Below are 24,894 nucleotides of genomic sequence, written 5' to 3' on the forward strand. Positions count from 1 at the left end.
GTCATTAGTAGAAAGTCGGTGTACCACCATTGCCTTGGCCAGTCCGAAGCGAGAAGTATTATTCTTGCTTTGTCTTTCTTCAGCTTGATGAGCAAAGTTGGAATCAGTCGGAGTGGAAGAAATGTGTAGACACATTTCTTTGACCAGTTGGTCAAATGAAAGTGCCTAAATGTTCCCAGTCAGTACAATCTGGATGTGTAATTTGGGCATTTCTTTGTTAGCTACGTTTCAATTAGTTGGTGTCTGGAAAGCCCTGTTCGCATCAGATGTTGTGTAGAACCTCGTTGTATAGCAACCAGCCAAGATTCTCTTGTATTAATCTGAGGAGATAATCTGCTTCAGCATTTTGAATGCCCTGCAGATGTACTCATGTGATGTGCAGGTTCCTCAAAATCCATCAATTCAAAATTATTTGGACCTCTAGAGTCCTGGACCTTCTCCGTATATGTGTAATGTATTGTTTTTGTACTCCATCCCTCCTCAGAAGGATACACTTTTGTTGATAAAGCATCTACGACTGATCCAAGGAAATGCATGGATTGCATTGCACTGGAGACGTTGGAGACTTGGGGTGATCAATTCAGAGTGATAGTGCTGAAGTATTGAAAGTGCCATGCCGAGTGATGCTGGATTTTTTGAGGTGTTACTGCCTCTATGAGCCAGGTGTCTAGGTATGGATATACAAAGATTTTTATTTTTTGAGATGGGCGTCGACAACTCCAATGCACTTTGAAAAAGTTTGTGGGGCGTACTTTAAACAGAAAGATAAAACTATGTACTGGTAATGGAAATCTCAGACATTTGCAACGCTTCTGGACGCATGAAATTAAGCATCTTATTGATCTATGCCCCACACCTATGATGAATAAATCTAAAGCTATGGAATTTACAGCCAGATTCATGAAACAAGAATCGGCTCGCAAAGGGCCAGATTCTGCGAATCTGGCCCTTTGCGAGCGCTTTTTTTGCATTTGGGATTCATCATCCCAAATGCAAAAATCGCTAATTTTAAAATCGCTAAATTGCGAGGAATTGCATTTAAGGAATCTCTATTTGAGATTCCTTAAATGCAATTCATGAACCAATTTTGATTTGCGAATTCGCAATTTTTGGCCGCTATTTACCGCGAAGTCTGACTTCGTGGTAAATAGCGAAAACTTAGAAAAATGCACTTTAGTGCATTTTTCTAAGTTGTATGTTACACACACACATGTCCTTTGGACATGTGTGTGCGCAACATCAGTCCACATTTACATTTCAGGGGTGCTACAGGGTGTCCTTTGGACACCCCTGGCACCCTTGAAATCGCATCCTTATTTGCGATTAGCAATTTGCTAATCGCAAATAAGGAAGCTGTAGAAATCGCAATTTTATTTGCGATTTCTACATGAATCCCGTTTTGCGAGTCTTTAATAGCGATTCCTTAATAATCGCTATTAAGGACTCGCAAAACGGGACATTGATAAATCTGGCTGATAGAGTAATGATGAGGTGATGAGTGACGTTGATGGTACTGGTGAGCCCTGTGATGATAATTTCTAGAAAACCTTCAGGTACAAATAGGCAGAGGAACTACCAGAGGCATTAGAGACAGGAGGTAGAGGTGAAGCCCAGTGTCCTAGTGACCGTGCCACAGCAGAGGACAGAAAACCTCTAGAGATACTTCTCTGGTAGGAGAGTGCGTCCTGGAATATTCGGAGTTAGAGCTACATGGAACCCTCCTCTTTATCATTATTGGGACTCATTCTGCAGATAGATAACATTTTCTGCTAGGAAATAAATCCCTCAATGTCAACTGCCTCCTCAATGTCGATAATCTTCAACACGGACTTCCTTGTCCTAGACATCAGCCTACCTCTTGACATCAAGTCAGCTCTCGAGGGCAAACGGGTAGTTACATACCCTACCTTCAATATCATAGCACTGCGTGTCGACTGAGTAAAGTAGTTCTTTTAAGACATGACAGACGGGCGCAGAGTGTTCCGTCAATAGGAACTTTCACTTATAGTATTTTGCAAAAAATGTAATTAATTCTGTGTTGGATGTTTGGTATGATGCTGGTTGAGATCATCCACTGCAAACTTAAATTCACCATGTTTTCAACATGACAGTGTACCTGTTATTTTAACTCTACTGCCACAGTGTAAATACATGAAGAGATGGAGTGGCATGGGTAAGCAATGTGTGAGCTGCATCCCTTTGTGACAGCTGTAGCCTATGTGACAGGAAAAAATGGCAATAAATGTGGTTTCTGAACACACGACACATAAACGTGTTCCATTTATATACATGACAAGACAATAAATTATTGAAATTAACTGGTAGAAAATGATTACAATATATCCCCTTTTTGATGCAAGCCTTTCCATCAGTTATAACATGGCACTGTAGGTAAAATAACAAGAGTAGATGTCTGGCTAGCTTGATTTCCCAAGTATATATCTACCCAAGTTCTTGTAGGCCTGTATAAACATTATTAGGAAGAAAGTGCAACACAGCAGAACAGAAACCAACAATATATGAAATAAAAGGATCTGTAAAAGTGCCATCACTCGGCCATGCATCTCCAGCATTTTCTATAATGGGGGCTTCTTATGATCAGTAAAAATGTTCTGAGCTACTGAAGGCCATGTAACTTGCACCTTCTAACCAGACAACCCCTCGCCCAGGTTTATTAACTTGAAACTTAATGTCCGTGGAGCCCGAAACAATGGTTTGATTAGTACTGTGACTAGGGGTACTATGATAGGGCTGCCATGTGCGTCAGTGAGTGCATGGTCTATGGGGATATATTAACATGTGTGAATGAATGGGATATGTATGTATGGGTGATTAAGAACCTGTTTTGTATGTACTTGTGTCACAGGACATACCTTTTGCCATGGCAACCGTTACATGTACATTACAAACATACAATATATATTTTTTTCTTAGTGGCAGAAATTTAAAGTGTAGAAAATGTTCTGCAGAACTGTTCATAATAATTAGGCTTTATCTGCGTTTGATGGAACATTTTCTGCACTTTAAATTTCTGCCATTTAAAAAAAAAAAGGCTGTATTTTTCAGTTAATAATATAGCAGCGTGCCTACCAGCCACTGCAAGCAAGACACCTGCTGCAAGTAAATGCAGCACTTAAATAATGGGAGAAAATTCAACTGAAGAGTTAACTTTATTTTTCTGTGCATTATGTAAAACTCATTATTTTAATTTTATCACATGGGAAAGAGTCTTTAAAAACAGCAGGTATATTACTCTCAGTAGCATTTAGACATGGTGCCATTTCTATAACAGAAAAATAGTCATTTGTTTAAATGTGAGTAATGTAACTGAAGAAACATGCTTCATTAAACATTAGGACTTAACCCGTTTGCCGCGGCAGTGCGGCACTTCCGCAAAACGGGCGGGGCCGCGTCGGCCGTTGGACGTGCGTAGCACTACAAAGGTAGTGCTCGCGACGGCAGCACTTAAGGGGTTAATTGGCTTAATTTAAAGTAGAGAAAAACATTAAAACAATGTTTCATAGAAACATTTTTCTTCACTTTAAATTTCTTCCATTTAAAAGAAAATGACTGTATTTTTCGGTTACAAATATGGCACTATGTCTACTAGCCACTGGGAGCAAGACGCCAGCTGTTTGTAAATGTGACACTTTGATAAGGGAGAAAAATAAAATGAAAAGTTAACATAATCATTAGGTTAACTCATCATTTCAATGTTCTCTCATATAAAAGCATTCTTAAATATCATTATGTTCAACTTTTATTTAAGAGTTAAATACCTCAGTTCTAAACCTCTGTGACTAACAGGGGCCATAAATCTGACGAGCTCTGCTCATTATCGGGCTCTGCTATCTGCAGTCTGATAATAATGTAAAATAAACATAGCCTCTCCTTAACTTTAGAAGGAAAATTCAACACTTATTAATTACAGATGATAGTTAAAAATTAACTGAAGGCTAGGAGCTACTCTGAAGTTTCTGGGAGCTACTGGTAGCTCGAGATTGACTGGTTGAAGTCACCTTTAGGCACTATGTACCCTGGGCAGAGACATTCCCACACATTCAATCAAATAAATTGGTCATATATAATTTTACTGTGTTATAGTAAGCAGTGCATAAATAAGCAGCCATATATTTCAAAACGGTGAACAGTCAAAATATCGACTACAGAATATCGACTGGACATAATATCGAGTTTTAAATATCGAATGGACAAAATATCGACTGGACAGAATATAGACATCAAAAATATCGTTTTTAAGGTAAGTAATGTAATATCGAATGTTAAACATATAGACAGTTAAAATATCGAAGTATATAATATAGGTTATTAAAATTATTGACTTTTTAATAATATTGAATTTTTTATAGTGTTTTTTATGTTATTATATGTGTTAAAAGTGTGTATTTATGTTATAAATAATGTTAATTAATGATTTTTTTTATGTTTGCGTAATTTAAATCTGTAGCGGGTTGTGGGTTTATAGGGGAATAGGGTGGGAAGTAATTTAATTATAATTAATTAAATAAGTAAATGTATTTATTGTTATTCATTTTTAATTATTTGTTAATTAATTTATATTTGGTAATTAATTAACTTATAATTGGCAATTCATTAAAATTAATTGATTTATTGCGAATTATGTTAATTTTACTAATTTATTTTCTGTAGCGGGTTGTGGGTTTATAGGGGAATCGGGTGGGAAGTAATTTATTTATAATTAATTAAATATGCTAACATATTTATTGGTATTGTTTTAGAATTAATTGTTAATGAATTTTTTATGGGTAATTAAATTAGAATTGCTAATTAATTTTATTTAATTGATTAATTGCTAATTATGTTAAATTAATAATTTATTTTCTGTAGTGGGTTGTGGGTTTATAGGGGAATAGGATGGGAAGTTATTTATTTATAATTAATTAAATAAATCAATTTATTTAATTGTATTTAATTTGAATTTATTGTAAATTAATTTTTAAATGTTACATTATTAATTGTTAATTTGTAAATAATATGTATTAATAGTTAAATAATTATAATAATTACATTTAATTTGTAATTTTAATTAATTAATTATATTATATTAAATCCGTAATTACTTTTAAATAATTTTTGATAGATATTAATTTATATTTATTGAAATACTATATGAAGTATTTAATTTCCCTACTGTTGCACTCTCTGGAGTGGGAATAGTAATTTTTACCTCTACGCTATCCAACGCTTTCGCTACTGTTGCACTCACTGGAGTGGGAATAGTAATTTTTACCCCTACGCTATCCAACGCTTTCCTCACTGTTGCACCCACTGGAGTGGGAATAGTAATTTTTACTGCTACGCTATCCAACGCTTTCCCTACTGTTGCACTCTTTGGAATTTGAATAGTAATTTTTACCCCTACGCTATCCAACACTTTCCCTACTGTTGCACTCACTGGAGTGGGAATCGTAATTTTAACCCCTACGCTATCCAACGCTTTCCCTACGGTTGCACCCACTGAAGTGGGAATAGTAATTTTTACCTCTACACTATCCAACGCTATCCAACGCTTTCCCTACTGTTGCACTCTTTGGAGTGGGAATAGTAATTTAAACCCCGACGCTATCCAACACTTTCCCTACTGTTGCACTCTTTGGAGTGGGAATAGTAATTTTTACCCCTACGCTATCCAACGATTTCCCTCCTGTTTCACTCTTTGGAGTTTGAATAGTAATATTTACCCCTACGCTATCCAACGCTTTCCCTACTGTTGCACCCACTGGAGTGGGAATAGTAATTTTTACCCCTACGCTATCCAACACTTTCCATACTGTTGCACTCACTGGAGTGGGAATAGTAATTTTTACCCCTACGCTATCCAACACTTTCCCTACTGTTGCACTCTTTGGAGTGGGAATAGTAATTTTTACCCCTACACTATCCCACACTTTCCCTACTGTTGCACCCACTGGAGTGGGAATAGTAATTTTTACCCCTACGCTATCTAACACTTTCCCTACTGTTGCACTCAATGGAGTGGGAATAGTAATTTTAACCCCTACGCTATCCAACGCTTTCCCTACTGTTGCACCCACTGGAGTGTGAATAGTAATTTTGACCCCTACGCTATCCAACGCTTTCCTCACTGTTGCACCCACTGGAGTGGGAATAGTAATTTTTACCCCTACGCTATCCAACGCTTTCCCTACAGTTGCACTCTGTGGAGTGGGAATAGTATTTTTTACACTTCTGCTATCGTACGGTTATAATATTGGATATTATTTAATTATATTATGTTTTTATATATATATATATATGTTTTAACAAATCTGATTGTAATTTTTTTTATAACTTTCATTAATTATTTAATTATTATAAGTTAATTTAAGTATTTTTAAGTATATTTTGGTAATTTATAATTTTAATTTAATTTAACACTGTTTTTAATAAAGTCGATATTTTTTAAAACTGTTTTTGTAAACAATATTTTGTACTCGATATTTTAGTACTTACCTGTTTGTAGATACAAACTCGATATTTTGTCTGTAGATATTTTTTCCTCGATATTTTTGCTAGTCGATATTCTGTCACTCGATATTATGTCAGTGATCCGTTTCAAAACATAAACATTTAGTTTTAAAATAATTATAAATAGTATTTTCTGTAAAAACAAGCAAGTGTGTGTGTGTATATGTATGCTTCTTAAACATTCTACAATCCTATATCACTAAATAGAAGTACATAAATAAAATATTCTGTTTTGGTAAATCAGTGTTGGTTTCAATGAGCAACATCTCCAATTTCGTTTTGATATCAATAATGTTCTGTACAGGCTCCAGCTGAGCCCTGAATTATAGCCATAAAGGTTTCTTCAATAAAACATGTTAACTCAAAAACATTTAGCAGTTCATGCACGGCTGAAACAGTAAACATTTCTCAAGGAACTTATGGTGCATTCAGTTCTTAGAGCTAGGCTGCTTATGAGTTTAAGTCTAAGTATTTTTAAGTATAAGAATAATTAACGTTTGCAAAAGGACACCTCCGCCCCCTAGGCAGGCTGCATACGTCATCTCTCAGACAAGCGAAGATCCTTCCCACTGCATATTCAGCATCTTATTTAAGACAACTTCATCTCCTAACCTTCCTTTACAGAAAGACATTTTATTTCTAACTAAACATGAGCTGCAAAAGAACCTTTTAATTAAGCAAGAAACATTAAACATAACATGCTAATGCACTTTTAAAATACGTGTTTCCTATACTCACTAAGCAAACAATTAAATGAAGCTCTGTTTAAAGATTTCCAACAACTAAAGCTCCAAAGTCACAGCTGTAAATTAGCTGTAAGTTATGCCACTGTTCTTCACACTGAGAGAAACATTCCTTAGCTTATCTTGAAGGCCAACAGAATCTCACAGAGCAAGAACTAAATCATGAGCTGGTTCTGTTTTCTACATTATAAAATGTTGTGCTAATTCTAATACGGGTTTATTCTACTAATGCACATTTAAAATTTTTACAAGTTAAAATCACATTTCCATAGTGAAGACAGAATCTAAACTAAAGACATTTAAGTCAAACTATGAATTACGTGTGCCGTGTTTTACATGAATTGCTAAATGGAAAGCTTCTGACTAAAGCATGTGAATTTCAAAGCCTCGTGTTTTCACTTTGCAACACAACATGCCCGCTTGTCACTTTTAAATGCAGTTTCATTTCTGAAGCCCAGGCAGGTTTTCCACTAGTGACGCTAAATTTTAAAGCACGTGTTTAGGCTCTTTCACTGAGAAATGTTATTACTCACTCTTTCAGACTTTCATAGAATCGGGCATCTGCCCAATAAAACACGCGGCATCATCTTCAGCCCTAGATGCCAGAATCTTTCTCAAGTGGTCTGAATGTTTTAGCTGCTGGAATTGAGCACTAGTCCTGAGTCTTTGTTATGTGACCTTGTGCGCAGGCAGCCGGGTCTGATTGGAGGCTTGCCTGTGTTAAATAGCAGGACAGAGGAATTGGCTTATTTGTTTTAAACTCCATATTTCCAAAATTTGCGACATAAAGTTAGCATAAAAGGATTCAGAAACAAACTGCAGTCTCAATATTCCCAACTTAACTTCCCTTCTCATTAATGCTTAATTTATGCAGGTGCTGGTCACTGGCAATCATTTTTGGGGACCAGGGCCGATTTTTCATCAGTAGACTTTGACCATAGTGCAAGAGAAAGAAAGACAGAAAAGGGAAAAAGGTAGAAGAGAAATACAAAAAATCTTTTACCAAATCAGATGTCTGAAAGAGTGAGATAAAATGAAAGCAAGTTTGTGGTGGTAGAAGAAAGAGGCATGAGGTGGAATGAAGACTAGCTAGTATTGGTATTTATTAAGCTCGCCATTAGGCAGCAATTGTGTTGGGCCCCTCAGTAACACTTTAGTATCATTCACAAATTACATTTTTTTAGTTAAGCATGGTGTCTCATTGCTCATGAGCCTGTGGGCTTCCGTTTTAGTTTTTCTACTGCATTGACTATTAATGGGCGCAAATTCTGAACTATCCTCTCGCTATCTGGCATTGCCCGTTCCAGAAGTGAGCAAAAGGAATATAATGCCACTGATATATTAATTCTGCTGATTGGCTATACATATAGCTCATTCCACATGATCTAAAGTAAATAATACAAAGAATGCTATTTTCAAGCAACAGAAATTCTTAGTGCGCACTAAATAATGGATGCCCCCATGTGAGTGCACTTACAAATTCTCTGTGGTTGTTACTTCTAAGTGAGCATAGACAATTTTACCTGCATATGAAGTCTGCCATTGTCGGAAAATCTATTACAGGAGCATCTTGGAGTACTTCTAGCAGTCTAATCTTGAGAGTAATCCCTGTGGGCCTCAGATGATAGACCTTCGCCCCAGCAAAGTGGTCAGCAGGGATTCCAACCCTTAATGATGCTGTATGTTTGTTGTGGGTCTCTCCCAATTCCATTCCAACCCCAGGACAGGTGGTTGGTGGGGTGAAAGACCGGCTGTTACTTGAAGCAGGGCAACCCCAGCATGGGTGGCATTCTGGTAGAAAATATCCAGCTCCCAGGGCAAAATCCAAGCGCACCATCTGGGAAGCGTCACTGGCCACCATAGCAATTTTTTTTTTTAATTTAAATCGGGTGTCGTGCTTAAAGTTGGTACAGTGCTTGTACACAACGTATAAAAGTGATAAAAACTAAATTAAAGCGGGTATCATGCTTAAAGTAAGCACGTCACTAGTACGCAATGCATAAAAGCGATCAAAAAATACATGAAAGTGGCCGCCATGCTTAAAGTAAGCGCAGCGCCCGTATGTATAAAAGTGAATAAAAAAACATTAAAGCACAAAATTAAAGAAATAGTCCCTAACTCAGACACCTAAAGACCTACAGCGTAAGTGAACTGTAGTGGCGGGTGCTCCTTCTCAGAAAACGGAGTTGATGTATCGGGAGCACTAGCCAAAATGAAGCCAATAAAAAAGAGAAACACAGGAGTGAATGAACTGCAAGCAGTAGCTGGGATAGCAATCCGTATACTGAATACAGCAGGTCATCCAGACAGTGCATGCACGCTGCCTAGGCTCAACCTAAAAATCATTACCAATCCACTTGCCTAATGGATTCCCATGAGAACTACACATTTAAATGCAAACATCTCCTTGCTGCGTATTCTAATATTTCGCTAAATGCTTTATTAAATCACATTTTTAAAGGTTCAAAACTGTACTTGTACTGATGTACACATATCATGTATTCGGGGGATGTAGATACCTAAGTAAACACTTAAGTGCAGTTGTGGATTCTTATATTTTTCTGGGTAATGGCCGGAATAAAGAACTATGTGGTGCTTCTGTTTTAACACATAGGAAAATAGGCATAAATACTCAAATAAATAAAAGTGTAAGTTCAACTAACACAGCATGGGCTTTATCTGGGGCAGTTGGGCTGCTACACTACCAAGCCACTGTAAATGCAAGGGAACAACTGTTGGAGGGGAGGAAGACCTTGTGTGCCGAGACCAAGATTCTCTTGCCACATTGAGAAATGCTTCCAAGATTCCACTTTGAGTGTGGATTGCGTGATGGATCAGCTTTTGTACATGCTCTGTGTCGATCCCTTAAGTTGATCCGATGGCAGCAGCAAGGCTGAAAGTCAAGTGTGGCAGGAAGATAAGTGGTCACATGTGGAGTCTACCTCCGTCATCTCAAGCAGATGGGGATGAGCTTCCATGCAATGCATTGCGGTGACACCATGAGGGCGCTGTGCCGTGAAGGTTTATAAGGTGAACTCCTAGCAAAATCTCTCCAATGTGCTCTGCCCTTGTAAATGATGAGGAGCAGATAATATACAGTGAAAGGAAGGGGTATCCTGTTTATAGGTGTTCTCCTGCCTGAGATCCCTGTGACACTTGTTCTGGTTCTCACTGAGACCTAACAGCCTTTTAATTGATGCCTCCAAGAACATAAAGAGCGCCTTAATTTTGATGCCTTCCCATTATCGGAGAGAAAAGTAAGAACACGGAACTGCTGAAAACAGTGCCAAGACCATACTGCTAGAAATTATGTGAGAGATCCTGACCACAATACAGAGGATAGAATGGAAGGTCACTTCAATAGACCATATGAAAATGAGAGTGGCAAAATCTCAATGGGCTGCAGAAAACAGACAAGCGGGTCACAGCAGCAGAATCCACATTTATGCTGCGTGAGGAAGCAATTCAGGAACAGATAAAATACAGATATTGTGGTATTTCCTCCACTCTGCGAATAAAATCCAAGATGGAAATTCTTGGTTACATGACACTAGCGTCTAAAGTCCAGGCACTGGACGCAGGAGAGGAGGAAAAAAGTTTTACAGTTCTTTTCTTCAGAGGTTGTAAAATGAAATCTCTCTTAGTTTGGGGATTCTTGAAGGTCACAGGCCTACCCACTAGAGGATGTGAAATTAAAATTCGAGGCTTAGGTAAATTCATAGTCCATTTGGAAACCTGCATCAAAGAGAATTGGTGACTCGTGTTGTGGCCCACAAGAAGACCCTCTGATCTTTCCAGACTTGCATTGAGATGCTCTGCAAAAGTGTCAGGGACTGCAGCATTTTTATACAAACATAGCATTTTGGTTCAAGGCCTTCCTAGGTTAACTAGGTTGTGAATACTTCACAAAGCTAGGACTCGAAATTGGAAGCATTCAGAAACGTTCAGAACTCTGGAAGAAAATATAACATTCAAACTGAACAGACATGATAAAGTGAACAAGAATAGGTGAGCTGTCAACTTGTGAGCCTGTCCTTGAGGAGAATATACTCCTCATCATGGCTAGGATATTGGGCGAAATTGGGTCGCTCAGCTAAATTGATCTGTTATCTTCTAAGCTGAGTCTTTAAGGGGAGCACCCGGCCCTCTTTTCCACCCTACTCTCTCTTGCCTATTTGCTCATGTAGCCACTGGAATTTAGAGCTAACAGGTTAAAGGCATGGCTTAGAGTCGGGTATCAGTCAAATTGTTTTTTTAAATTGTATTTGGCTGTACTTCCTCTTAACAGGAGTAAGAAGTTGGGTTTAGGAACCTATAACCCATGCTTTAATTGCACTCTAGCTGTATCTTTTAAAACTAGTACAAATATGTATTTAAAAACACAGCTGTTTTATTTGGCAGAAGTGGTCGGGTAAATTAATACTGACTTAAGAGGAAAAAACTAATTCAGTCTGTAAAATGTATGAATTTGTTTGTCAATATATATTGGAAATGTGCTGTCAAATCAATCATTCGGCTCCAAGTACACAAGATTTAGAAAATGAAAATGAACCCATCCCCATTACCGACGAGCTTGGAGAAGATCAGCTTACTAAGTTGTTGCAACATCGAGTTGGGAGTAAAGCATGTTCCTATGTTTCTTTTAGCTATCAGTCCAACCCTGGGTAAGATGTTAAGTACATGTTAATTAAAAGGTGGATGTAAGTTTGCCCACAAACAAGAATGGGGGAAAGGATTGGACGGAATGTGAGAGAGAAGGTAGAAAGGATGGAGTGAGCATGGGAGGGGCAAAACAAGCTGAATGGTTAAAACACTTTCTTTGAATTTAGCACTATACCTCCTGGGAATGCTAATCGTCCAAATATCGTAATTGAAGTGTTGCATTGTCCCTAGACAATATGGAGCGTTGATTATTTCAGCTAGAATTATGTTTGATTTTCACCATTATTTGTTCCTACTACCTAGGTCTTCATTGTGAGAAGCTTGGGAAATGGGCTGGTATTTCCACCTCGGAGTAACTAATACCGTGGGTACTCTTTACACCGGGTAAAATCCATTCCATTACAACTTGGGCCTGGGTGTCCACTACAAAAGGAGAAATTACTGGGAGAATCAGTAATTACGGGTAGGATTCTTCTGGTAATTTCTCATTTTGCCTCAGACTTTCACCAGGAGATTTCAGGTGCTGTAAGCAACCAAAATCTCCTGCTGAAAGTGAACAGATCCACAATGTTCCTCGGAACTCATTATTCTGATGTAGTATCTACTTTTACTGGCCATCTCAGAACTAATGTCCACTCATAATGAGGACATATGTATCCTTAATTGGAGTGAACACAGAAACTATTTAAAATCCATGTAAATTATTTTTTTTTATATCTTATACTGTGTCCACATACACTGTCATGTATGTATTATCGGTCCTTTCTTAGTGGTACATTTGGGTTGCAAAACTAAAACGTGTTGTCTGTGATCTGATCATTTCACTTTTATTTTCTTATTTGGTTTCGTAAATGCAGATGAATCCAGATCCAAAGATTCTTGCAAACCTCCCCTGGATTGTAGAACCTGTACAGGAAACAAAACGAGGGATTAGCACCAAGTATGAAACCACCATTTACTAACACAGAATTCTTCATCTCCTTGGCGTTGCTTGGTATCCTCAGTGGGACATCTGCAGGCGTCATGACAACCTCAACTGAAAAGACTGCATTTTTAGAGTTACTTCTAACAAAACTGCGTTGTTAATAGCGTATGCTTCCAGTTCTGACTGGGTTGGCAGAACAATGAGAATTAAGTGAAGAATATACATCAGCAAAAACTTTTTTGTTAAAATAAATTGCACAATAAAATGTTCCCTCCTTTTAATTGTCCATAGAGATTTCTTATACTACTACAGTCTAAAATTACTGTATTATTAAATAGTTACAGTACTAACGTTCTTATTTTTAATTTTATATAACCAATACTTCTTTTATTTGAAATGTATGAACTTTATCTGAGCCACTAAACATTTTTAATTTTGTAAGTTATACCATGAGCTGAAAATCTGTTTTCTCATTTACATACATCACCATTCTTTTGCTAAATTCGTGTACACTTTAAAAAATAAAAAAGCCAATAACAGTGAATGTGGAGAAAGTGGTATTTTCAATGGTATTTCTGTTGGTTAACATGGTTACATTGTACTGCTAAGAACGCCTACATGGAAAATACAGTCAAGAAAAGAAATGTTTGTATTTATAACCTAACATCCTGGAACCTAGTTTGATACATTAGACTACCCTTTTTAACTTATGTTGTTTTATTAATATGGACTATTTTTATTCCGGTTAATATTTTCAAATGTGTACAGTTGACATATTTCTATTTGTTTTATGCTTTATGCTTTTCGTTCCATTTTTTACATTAGTTAAGGTTTCTGTGGAGTGTTGTTTTGAACTTTAAAATGTACATTTGAGCACACTGAGTTGATATTTGTACAGAATAAGCCTGCTTAATAAATGAAACATAATACAAATATGCAATCATTTGCTCCATGAAACGGTGTAAACTACAATCTCCTTGTAAATCCTCATTCATTTGTAATAAAGTAATTGCCATGACTCATAATAGAAACTAATCTAGTCAATTTGCGTCCTATTTTGAGTTGACAGTGACACCAACTCAAAATAGGACAGGCAGACCGAGAGTTTGTCAGAAAGGTTACTCTATCACCATTGTGAGAGGGTATTTGGTCTGCCAAACTATAAATGTGAAAGTGTGGAAGTCCTGGTATTAAAGATCCTGTCTCTTAAAAATACATCGAAGGCAAATATACACGATGCACAAATGACCAGTGTGAAGTTAGTAGTAACATTTACTGTGAAAAACATGACCAGGCCCGTCAAACAGCTTAGGGAACAGAAGAAAATAATTTTTTATGCAGAGGAACCTATGACAAGCACTCATCCCTCTTCAAAAATTGACATCATAACCATGCTGCAAATAACTGGTAGAAATAAATCTTAAGAAGGAGCCTAAACTAGATAAAGACAGTGAATAAGCTTGATGCAAGAGTTTAAACATGTTGTAGGTGAAGCTAGGCCACTACAGATATGAAGTGGAGCACCGTCAGAGGAAATCGAAGGTCAAATATGTATACCATGCACTGTTGGATAAGAAATACCCCCAGAGCAATATATTTGAGAGTTTGGAAAATTGTAGATTTGGGCATACTACGCATATGACATCAATGAAGATTTCTAAATGTTTCACACTGAAGGTTAGGATTGACATTTCAAAAGATGAGAAATGTATACCCATAAAAGAAAGGAACCTCATAGGATTTACATTGCAGGGTCCCAGAAGTTGACCTTATTGAGTATTAGCTTGTTAGTGCCAAAAAGCGTCTGTTACTACAGCGATTAATGATACACAAAGGCAAGGTTTTACTCATGGCTGCTTTGAAAACTGTAACATAGTGATGAGAAGAGGATTTCAGGCACTACTACTTAATTGGAGAGCTATTCTAAACATCGGCGAGGAGCCTGTATGCCACTTTTGTAAATTTAGAAGGGTGATTGACAATTTTCTTGTTATTTTTATAAACAAAATATAGATTGCGTACTATTTTTATTTTTAAAGTGCTCACTAGTGGACAGCAGTGCATCAAAAATAGTCGATAAAAACTGTAGGCCTAAAAGTTTCACAGAAGTAGTTGAACTTGGGCAGTGGATGCTATATACTTTTTATGAACTGACGACAAGCAATTTTAGGAGTTTCTAAGCAGCTTTTTGGCTGGTAGTGTCTAAACAGATCTCCAGTACCTAATCCTCTTAAAGAAAAGTAAAGTTTTTGAAAAGCTTCCCTTTTTCCCGAAGCAATATCCCATCCACATATTATTCCCAATGGACCAGTAGCATGATGAGTAGCCTGGGGTTCTTTCAAATTGGACTCAGACAAACACCTGTGACTGGATCTCTCATTACATTATAAGTAGATTCCACAGCGGGTTCCTGAAATCCACACTCAAATGGTATGCTCTAATCTCCTTGCTGTTTAGGGCCAAAATGCTTTTGCCTTGAAATATGCATATTGGAATGTGGCATAATAAGAGTTTCCTGAAAAATATGAAGGAATAATGGAGTTAATTGGATTTCTGAAGAACTACAAGAGCAACAAAATAGGTCAGACTGTAGTTGTGTCAAGAAATTACCTTATTCTCCCATTGCTTTAATTCTTTAACTCAAATTTTTCTCAAAATTGTCTCTACACAGATTGGCCTCATTGTATACAAACGGTTTCTCCAAATAACAGATTCTTTTTGTATTGGTCCTGACCATTTTAAGTGTTACGTGAAATTCTTTAGCTTTTATCTCCATTAATCATGATGCCTGAGGACCTTGAGAAACCTCGTATGATGAGTTGAAATTGTGCTTTTTTGATTCCTTCCTGTGACAGTCTCTCTCAGAAGACTCTTGCTCATGTTTTTTCTTCTGTGTTGGTCAAGTAGACTTCTCTAGAAAGGAAGTCAGGCAAGGAACTTTGGACACCTTGTAGTCCAGACTGGAAGAATGTTACGATATATGGATTATCAACCCACAACTGCATTTTCCTGACTTTAGTAAATGCCTATTGCACAGAAGGGGTACACAGAAGAAACATCAGAAGATGGAACCCAAATTGCCATGAGGGAGGAGGGTGTTTTTAAAACTAGACTGAGAATTGCAGAACTTTTGTGACTTCACTGACAGAGCCACGAGTGAAAAGCACCTAGGAGAGAAACCTGCTATTACTTGTGGCCTGAAAGGCAGCACTACCATCCTCCAGAATCCCTCGTTATGGAGAAAGATAACCACTGACTTTTCTACAGTCTTTAATCTTTATTTGGTTGATAAACCATGAAAAGATTAAAACTTCAAAAAAAAATAATACAATTCATAAAATACAAATTGTTCCATGATGTTCAACGAACTACAACTTATATTTATCTAAAACACTGTAATTCAGTACAAGTTAAAAAGTTATTTTTCTCTAAATACAACAGGGTACCTAAAACATGATTTTGATACAAGAGTATACATTGGGAACTGGATGTTTTTGTTAGGGCATAAACAAGCCCTTTAAAACATAATTTAATGACGGTAAAATACAGATGATTAAGCATAGATTTCGTCAAGGGATGGGGAGTGTTCTGAAATGTTGTTAAAAAGAAAACACTCCCCATCTGGTATTGTATGATTCTGGCTTTGTGTCAAATTAAGAACCAAAAAAGAAGCGTGTAGAGCAGAATATGAAGTTAAAAAAAACATAGGTGGGTAGTGCGTTGATTTGAAACATTATCACCTGGGTATTGGGGAGATCCAAAGCCCAAGTCCCTGTTTTAGAACGGCAACAACAAAGTACATAAATTTAGAAGAGTAAGATAATATCTAAAAAAAACTTTTAGGAATTTCAATGAAATAAGGTTTTATTCCTATTGAAAATGAGACTGAAAGATATTGTTCTTCTCTTGTTAGATTATGCTCACGTAATGCCATGTATAAGTTAGCATTTGCTGTGCCATTTTCTTTTTCAAACTCCATTTTGTGTGATGTTCAAAACTAATCCTTCCCAGTTCCGAGAAATTCCCTTGGCTAAGTTTTGTTTCTGCAACAAAGAACTGTTCATAGCTTTCCCTCTCGTCAAGGCCCTCTCCCACCTGTCTACCAGTTTGATAGCAGCACAGGGTGGAAGAGCCTTGAAAATGTTCCTGGTTGTGCAAGATATGAGATTAGAAGTTTTTTCTCTTTACGCTGTCTGGCCACATCTGTTTGGAAATTCCACTGTGGGCGTGCTCTTAGCTAATCATACAACGTACATAATGTATCTTTATGCTTACCATTCCTCGGTTCCCTCTGTAGTACTCTTACGACACTGTGCAGATGGAGCCCCCCTCTGAGCATATATCAATAAACGATTACTGGTGTATATTCTCCACTGTTACTCTAACTCTTAATTCAGTTTGGAAGGCTGAGAGGTGATCCGTTGTGACCCGGATGGCTCTAAGTGGGTCACTTCCTTCACTCTCTTCATGGATTGGGCTCTATCCAGTCAAACCCAAAGGCAATAGTTAGCTAGGGGTTATACATGTTGGGTTAGAGAAAAGTTCGGGAGTACCCAACCAGTTAAGTTTTCCTCACATATGGCAACCAAAGAATCTGTCCCATGTCAAAGCTAGATAGTCCGTAAGAATACCCTCACCAATCCTGTTTTAGGTTTGCACCAGGAATTAATTCAGAGAGTCAACGGTACAAGACTGATGTCATTCTCCAAATGGGTTAAATCTGCTTCAGAGTGGCATATAAATGAGGCAGTAACCTGAGGGACTGATAATAATCTCCATAGAAAGCCATTCCCAAGCCGTTAGAGTATGTCTGAGTTACAATATCCCCAAATTCCAGCTTTGTAAAGACCCACAAACAAATATTTACTATTATAGCTCTGAAGCATTTCACTCACTGGTTTGTTAACCTAACTGTGAGAGAAGCGAAAAACTCAGTCTACTGCTCTACTAAATTGATGTGACCTGCAAGTTGAGAGTGGAGCTCAGTTTAATTCGAAATGAAAATGTTTTCCAGATAAAGTCTTAACTTTGCCTAATTGGGTATGATAAGACTTGCTCTTGGATGTTCCGGGCCTCTAGTCATATTAAATTAATTAGAAAAAGTCATCTCAAGGTCCAAGTGTTCCATGAAGGTCTAAAAAATTCTAGTAACATTTCTAGTTTGTGCAATAAGGACCGCATCATCCGCATAAAGCAAGATTGTGATCAAGCAATTCTCCATCTGGGGCAGGTCTTTGCCCCTATGTGAAAGATATTGCTCCTGACCGTTAATCTATTATAAAAACAAAAATGGGGCCAAGATAAGATAGAGGTTAAAGCACTGCTTGACTGTGCCGATTCCTGAGCGAAACCCCTATTGTACGTCTGTTAAAATATTATGTTCTTCAGCTCAACTTTCCAGCCTGGACTGGAGGACCCATCCCAGAATCCTGTTAGTGGAGGCCAGTATAGATATGGTCTGATAACAACTGGGAAGGTTCCTATCCCCTTTCTTGAAAATAGGTACTATGAAAGCAACCTTCCAAGAGTCTAAAATTGGGCCAACATTGCAGCTCTCAAAATGTTTGTGATGAGCACAACCCATAGTGGTATCTTATCTTTTGGATTATCTATCGGTACACAATCAGGGTCAGGAGCATTCCTGAAGGACTCCTTTGTATTGCTAGCACTACTTCTTTTACAGTGATTGATTCAATGAATGCTTGGATTTTTGGGATCTCTTTAGGCTTGTCCCATCTATTTTAGGTTTGGTCCCATCTGGCAATTCAGAGGAGAAAACTATTGAAAAATGGTTCACCCACAGCTCTTCTGGGATTAATGACATAGCCCCTTTAGAAGGGTTATCAGTGAATAAGGGGCAGCTTATTACTTCCCAAAATCTGAAATTATCTTTGGTCTTTCCTGCTTCTAGGAGATCGTCCCAAGCCTTACTTCTCAGTTCTTCTTTACGTTCTGCAAGGACAGATTCATACAATTCCCTTGATTGGATACTTGTAGGGCATGTTTTAACTGCCCTTGGGTTGCAGAATATGCTGCATTAAACCACATACGGGGTGTTTCTTTAGGCGGGGCAGGTTTGGAAGTTAGCATACTGGATATTGATTTTTTTTCCTCATATTTCTTTGTTGCCATTTTATAGAATAAATCATCAGGTCACATACATGACAATTGAAATATCAGCACTGAAGTTCACATTGAAGACATCATCAACATGACGATAAAACAGCATGTGAAGGAAAAACTGTTAGTATGCATGGAGATGCATTGTTCCAATGAAACAGAAAGTTGAATAAACAATGTTTCACTCAGTTGTGAAAAATATAAATTTGCTGTATAATAAAAAACTACAAACAGACTAGGTCTTCGAAGGTGGCAAATGAATCACAATAACATGATCTCAATACAGTCATTATAAATAGGGAGCGTCTATGCATGGTAGGGCAGAAAGTGCAGGGGACGCAGAAGATCCTGCCTGTAGTCTCTCAGCAAGGCAGCCCCTCATGACTTGGTGGCCTGGGATCGCTACAGCAAAGACCGGCAGTAATCCCAGGCCACCAAACAAAGCCAACTATGGGACGGGTGTATTCAATTTATCAAACAGTTTGAGCACATATGTATTCCAAAGTGTGGCAGCTCCATCAACCCCTCCAAGCTGCTTGTCATGAGACGTGGCATCACCCGTCTCCACTTCCCAATTTTTGATCCGACGGAACCAACATGTTACGTTGGTGGTATGTGCTGCCTTCCAAGACATAGCTATTGAGCGCTTAAACCGGGCCATGGTCAGGTAAACCAGTTTGGTGTGTTTCATCTGTTTAGCAATCCTTAGAAGGCACATTAGAGGATCAAGTGGCAGGTGCACATCGACCACTGCTGAGATGATTTACTTCACGCGCACCCACATTCATGCCCATAGCGGACAATCCTACACCATATGTAAAAAGGTGGCATCTGGGTGTCCGCAACGTGGCCATGCCCAGAAACATCCTATGCAGCCGGTGGGGCATAAGATAGGTTTGGTGTAGGTAATTGAACTGTGCAAACTTCAGGCAGGCATTTCGAGAGACATGCTTTACCTGTTCCAGTGCCATCCCCCACTGTTTAACTGTCAGTGCTGCCCCCAACCATTCCTCCCACCATAGCTTAACACTCAATGCATGGTCCACATCAGCAGTTTGAAGCGCTGTATAGAGCATTGTGACTGCCCGTTTGCTGATCCTTTAAACATGCGTTCACGTGGAACTCATTCTCGAGCAAATTATGAATGACACCGATTTTACTATGCGTACTCGATCCAAGTAAACCAATATTAATTTAGACGATTGGAAAAACAATAATAGGACAGCCAGTATTTTCGTACGCAACTACCATTCAGCCAAACTGAGGTTTTTTTCAACAACAGTCATTTAGGCAAACATTATTAGGAGTGATTATGAAAAAAGATAGGATAAGAGGACCCCAGATGTGTAATCAAACCAGAAACAAAGAAAAATAGAACAAGGTGAAGTAAAACGTCAGCATAGGAAGTATAGTGGTTGATACATACGAGGCAGCAGTTTCTATTCAAAACAATTTTGAATGCATAGAGTCAATCATTGTATCAGCAATACGGAAACTTTATCTGTCTTTTTAATTGTGTCGGCGGCGTTTCGACCGTTTAGGGATAATAAGGTCTCATCAGGACTAAAACTGCATGGGGTTGGCTGGATTTGGAAATGCAACAATTATTAATCCAATGGAAATCTCTGGAATCAATCCTGGTAAGTGGACAAGAGTCACTATCTCTAGAAGGCAGCATTACCTTGCAGTCCACTGAGTATAGTTCTCTGGTGGACAAATGAGTTAATCATAAAAGGTTCAGTGGAGAGGTGTGGCTCACTGGTTAGAGGCGGCAGACCTGTAAGCAGAGAACGGCCCGGGACCAGGGTTCAATTCCCGACGCGGCAGGGTCTTGGACAAGGGTCAACGGACTCGATAATTCTCGCCTCAGTGCCTACTCTAACCAGGGAACACACTCGGTAACTCTGGGCATTAAGCTTGCCTCATCTCTACAACGGCCCCCCACAGACGCCGGGGATGCCTGGTTTCACCCTGGAGATTCCCAGAAAGGGACCATCTCACAGGGAAAATCAGGACGGGTTCCCCAGCGGTCTACAGCGCCAGGACACTCGGGTAGAGTAACAGTGCGCTTTACAAGTATCCCACATTTACATTTCACATTTATATTCTAAGTGGAGGGCTATGTTCAATATGATAATCCCTGAAGGAGCACGGATAGCTCCTGGTGGCATGGACACTCCTGTGAAGATAAGGATGCCTGCTCATGTGTGAGGAAGCACTGTAACCCATAATGAAGCGGTGGTTCCTCCTGTTCCACTGCCCAGGTATTCCTTACTTCCAGGACCAATGCATTATATGCCTGAACAAGACCCGCTCCTAGGTCATGCATGTTCTGCAGGTCGTGAAAGGAGGGCAGAGAGCCCCCCATTGTATAAGTCACCTATTTGGGTCACCCCGCCTCTTGCCATAGAGCCGAATGATGCGTAGTCACCAGGGATTTCTTCCCAAGTGCACCCCACAGGGGTAACTGCAGGGCGTAGAGCACCTGCCTTCACTGGATACATCTATGCCGGAAGAGGTTAGCTACACGTGCAAGCCTGCCCAGTCCCTGGATGGGGCCCCAGACGACAGCAGCCAGCCCGAACACACCAATGCCGCCCAGCTCCTCTCGGATCGCTCTACTCTCACCCATAATGTTTCCAGTCAGCTACTGCATGGGCTACTGCAGCTGCTCTGCTACAAGATAAAGCTCCAGATCAGGTGCCCCCAGACAGTGGTCGCTGAAGCATGTGAATATTCACCCTCTTCCGAGCGCTGCCTCATATCAGGTCAGACTCCAAACCCCTCAGTTCTCCAAAGAAGGATCTGGTCGGCACTGCTGGTATCACTGCAAAATAGTTTAAAAGCTTCAGGAGAACAAGCATCTTGGCTATAGACAACCGGCCCATAGGCGACAAGGGCACACACGTCCAAGAGCCCAAAGACTTCCGTATCGATGTCAGAGCCCTACCATCCAAGAGATCCCTGTCAGAGTGATACATATTCACACCAAGATATCGAACGGTCTTAAACTCCAAGGCAGCCATCCGGGCTCCAGCCCCATCTGTTCAGTGCACTTCACCCTACATAGGGGGAAGATCCAGGACTTTCCCCAATTAATTCTGAGGCCCGTCATGGCACCAAAGAGTTTTAATAGGTCATATAAGGCCGGCAGTGTTTGCATGTGATCCCATATGTAAACTAATATGTCATCGGCGTATAAGGAGACAGTGTGGCTGTTAGTTCCCACCAAGACACCCCAATCTGGACCTCTGGCTCACAACAACTCGGAAAGGGGCTCCTTAACCAGCACAAAAATTATGGGCAACGGGGAGCAGCCCTGACAGGTACCTCTCCCAATTGCAAACTGATGCGATATCGGGTGCCCCATCCGCACCCTGGCTTGCTGCTCTGTGTGGAGCAGCTAAACCCACCTGAGGAACTCCGGACCCATCCACTTGGCATCCAACACCAGCACTAAATAGGACCACCAAAGGATGTTGAATGCCTTCGCAAAGTCGAAGGAAACTGCCACAGGGAGGTTCCCGATCTTCTCCAAGGCACCCATAATGTACGCATATTGGATATTGATTATGTCAAAATCTTTTCGACTAGTGCAAGGTGTTGCCTCTGATCGACAGGAAAAGAAGGCTGCTTGATTATTTTTAATTACTTCATGTAGGAAGGATTGCAGGCCTATTCTGTCCCACTTAGTCCTTATACCCTTATGACCAACAGATTCTAGTCACTGGTACACTTACATAACACTTTAAAGTTTTCAAGTAAGGGAGCAAGGTCAGAGGTAACTAAAATAAAGTCAATAGTACTACCACTCTGATTGCCATTGAAGGTTGGTATATGACACTCTTCTCAGTTTCCTCTGTCACTAGCAAAGACTAAGTTATCCTTCAAGGTTAGACAATTCACTGCCTCTGTATGAAAGTAGGATCTGCTTCTTATGGTTACCCCCACTTTTTGCTTGATGTGATGCTGTTTTTGATTAATCTGCCTGGGATCCTGCTTATCAGGAGCCCAGTCTATCTGCTTTCTCCCTAAATTGTTGTGTTCAGTACCTAGGTACATCACAGATTGAATACAGGGGTACCCTTATAAGTCCCTAGTCTATGATACCCAAGTACACAGGGTACCCCAGAAGCCTCCCATGGGCTGAAGCATGTATTATGCACCCATGAGAGACCATTCAAAAAGGAACTACAGGCCGCCATTGCTGCCTGTGTAAGTTGGTGCATGCACCACATACTAAAGATATAGGTTTACTATATCTAAGGGTCACTGCACTTAAAACCTATAAGCAACCCCTATAGCATGTCTTTACAATCCTAAAGGCAGAGTGTTTGGTTCTAAGTAAGAGGGTGCCCCTGCATGAGTAGGACACCCATGCAGCCTACGGAGTCCATTCTCCCGGGTTGTCAGTGAAGCAGCCATGTACTATATAGAGGGGCACCGTGTAATCACGCAATAACCATCTCAAAAACTGCTGCAACGAATCCTATCATGTTTGGTATCAAACATGTTGTGAGAAGTATGATTCCAAACACTGGAAGACCCCTCCGTTAAGCTCTCAGTGTTCCCGGTACCAGCCTTCTAGTCCCGGACAGCACAAAATGTGGCTGCTGATACATTTCTGCCCTCCTGCTGCCTGAATCTTCCCAACCCTTTCCCTAGGGTACTCAAGGGCTTATCTGGGTGTAGGTGTTTGGATTCACTGTAGGATAATATTCAGATTAGACACCATTGCACTTCTACCATCTGGGCACTTTGGACTTCGCTGGACTTCTTTTGGGCCTGACTTCGTCTCCCTTCAAGGCTGCAGCATCGTCTGTACATCATACAGGAACCTTCCAATGCCTGTGAAGCATCAAGGACACCCGAAGTAATCTCCCTTGGAGTGAAGGAGTCACTCCCCTGCATACGCAGGCACTGCAACTAAGTCGACTGGTCTACAGATCCTGAGCCCCTCTGACTCTGTGGGCTCTGCATCACAGGTGGTGGTTTTCCACTGCTCCAAAGCATGCTCTACCCACTCACCAAGTTTGAGGCTAGTAGTCCACGTGGGGGTTGCACTAACCAAATCCCGGAGCACTGCATCCCCTTTGCTGTTGCAAAGGCTTGTTGTCGTCTAAGCAAGAAGATCTTCGGGTTCCACGTAGCCCCAACCTCAAGCACATCCAGTGACCAGAATCTTCAGCCACAACGCATCGTGTGCATCGAGGCCTGCATCTTTTGGTGAGCTGCTTGAGGTCCTCTCGTGACTCCAGTGCCTCCAGCCTGAGCGTCCACTTGAGGGTCACACTTGTTGGGCTTCCCTGATTGTTAGGGGGCTGCCCTGAATCCCCTGCTTGTTGTGAGTCCCCTGGACCTTGCTGGTCCCAACTTTTCACCTTCTTGACTTCCTGCATGGGTTGCATTTGGGTGATTCTGTGGGTCCCCAGCAATTCTATGTCCTCTCAACTTCTTCCTGACTCGAGTTGTGGTTCTTATACCCCTTTCTTAGTATATGGTTTGGTCCCCCCTGGGGCCCACTGTGTATTAGTGCTATTAATTGTGATTTTTCTGCAAAAGTATAGTGTGCTTTGTGTTTATCTCTGTGTGGGAGATACTGTAACATACTAGATAGTTATATAATAAATACATATTTTTATAAATACTTTGTGTGGTTCTTTTTCATTTAATCTATACTATAAGATTGCATTCTGGTAAAACAAGCTGCTTTACACTGCTTCAAGACTAAGCCTGAAGGCTTCTCTTCACACCTACCACTTTGATAGCTTTCGTAAGTTGTCTGAAACCTCTTAAATCACTATAAGGGTTTTCTGGACTGGTGCAAGGTGCCCACTTACATTAGTGGGCATCATATACCATGCCAGCTTCTCACAGCCTCCCCGAATGATAAATTACTAAAGTGAATTACGTCTTTAGGCCCGCAAACTGGCA

The 24,894-nt window shown here is 39.7% G+C and overlaps 1 protein-coding gene across 3 annotated transcripts in view; it reads left to right on the forward strand.

The window, feature by feature from the left end:
• The window catches only part of ANKS1B (ankyrin repeat and sterile alpha motif domain containing 1B), a 518,817-nt gene extending 505,025 nt beyond the window's left edge, over nt 1–13,792 (forward strand). For 2 of the 3 annotated variants that reach the window (XM_078656438.1, XM_078656449.1), the window contains exon 9: nt 12,773–13,790. In XM_078656438.1, the coding sequence (XP_078512564.1) occupies nt 12,773–12,877 (105 nt within the window). In that variant the 3' untranslated portion in view covers nt 12,878–13,790. Of the gene's footprint in view, nt 1–12,772 lie in introns of all 3 variants that reach the window. The other variant, XM_078656460.1, reaches the window with a different exon arrangement.
• The last annotated feature ends 11,102 nt before the right edge of the window (nt 13,793–24,894 follow it).

The sequence above is a fragment of the Lissotriton helveticus genome, chromosome 1_1 (assembly GCF_964261635.1).
Source record: "Lissotriton helveticus chromosome 1_1, aLisHel1.1, whole genome shotgun sequence".
In the NCBI taxonomy this organism is placed as follows: Eukaryota; Metazoa; Chordata; class Amphibia; order Caudata; family Salamandridae; genus Lissotriton; species Lissotriton helveticus.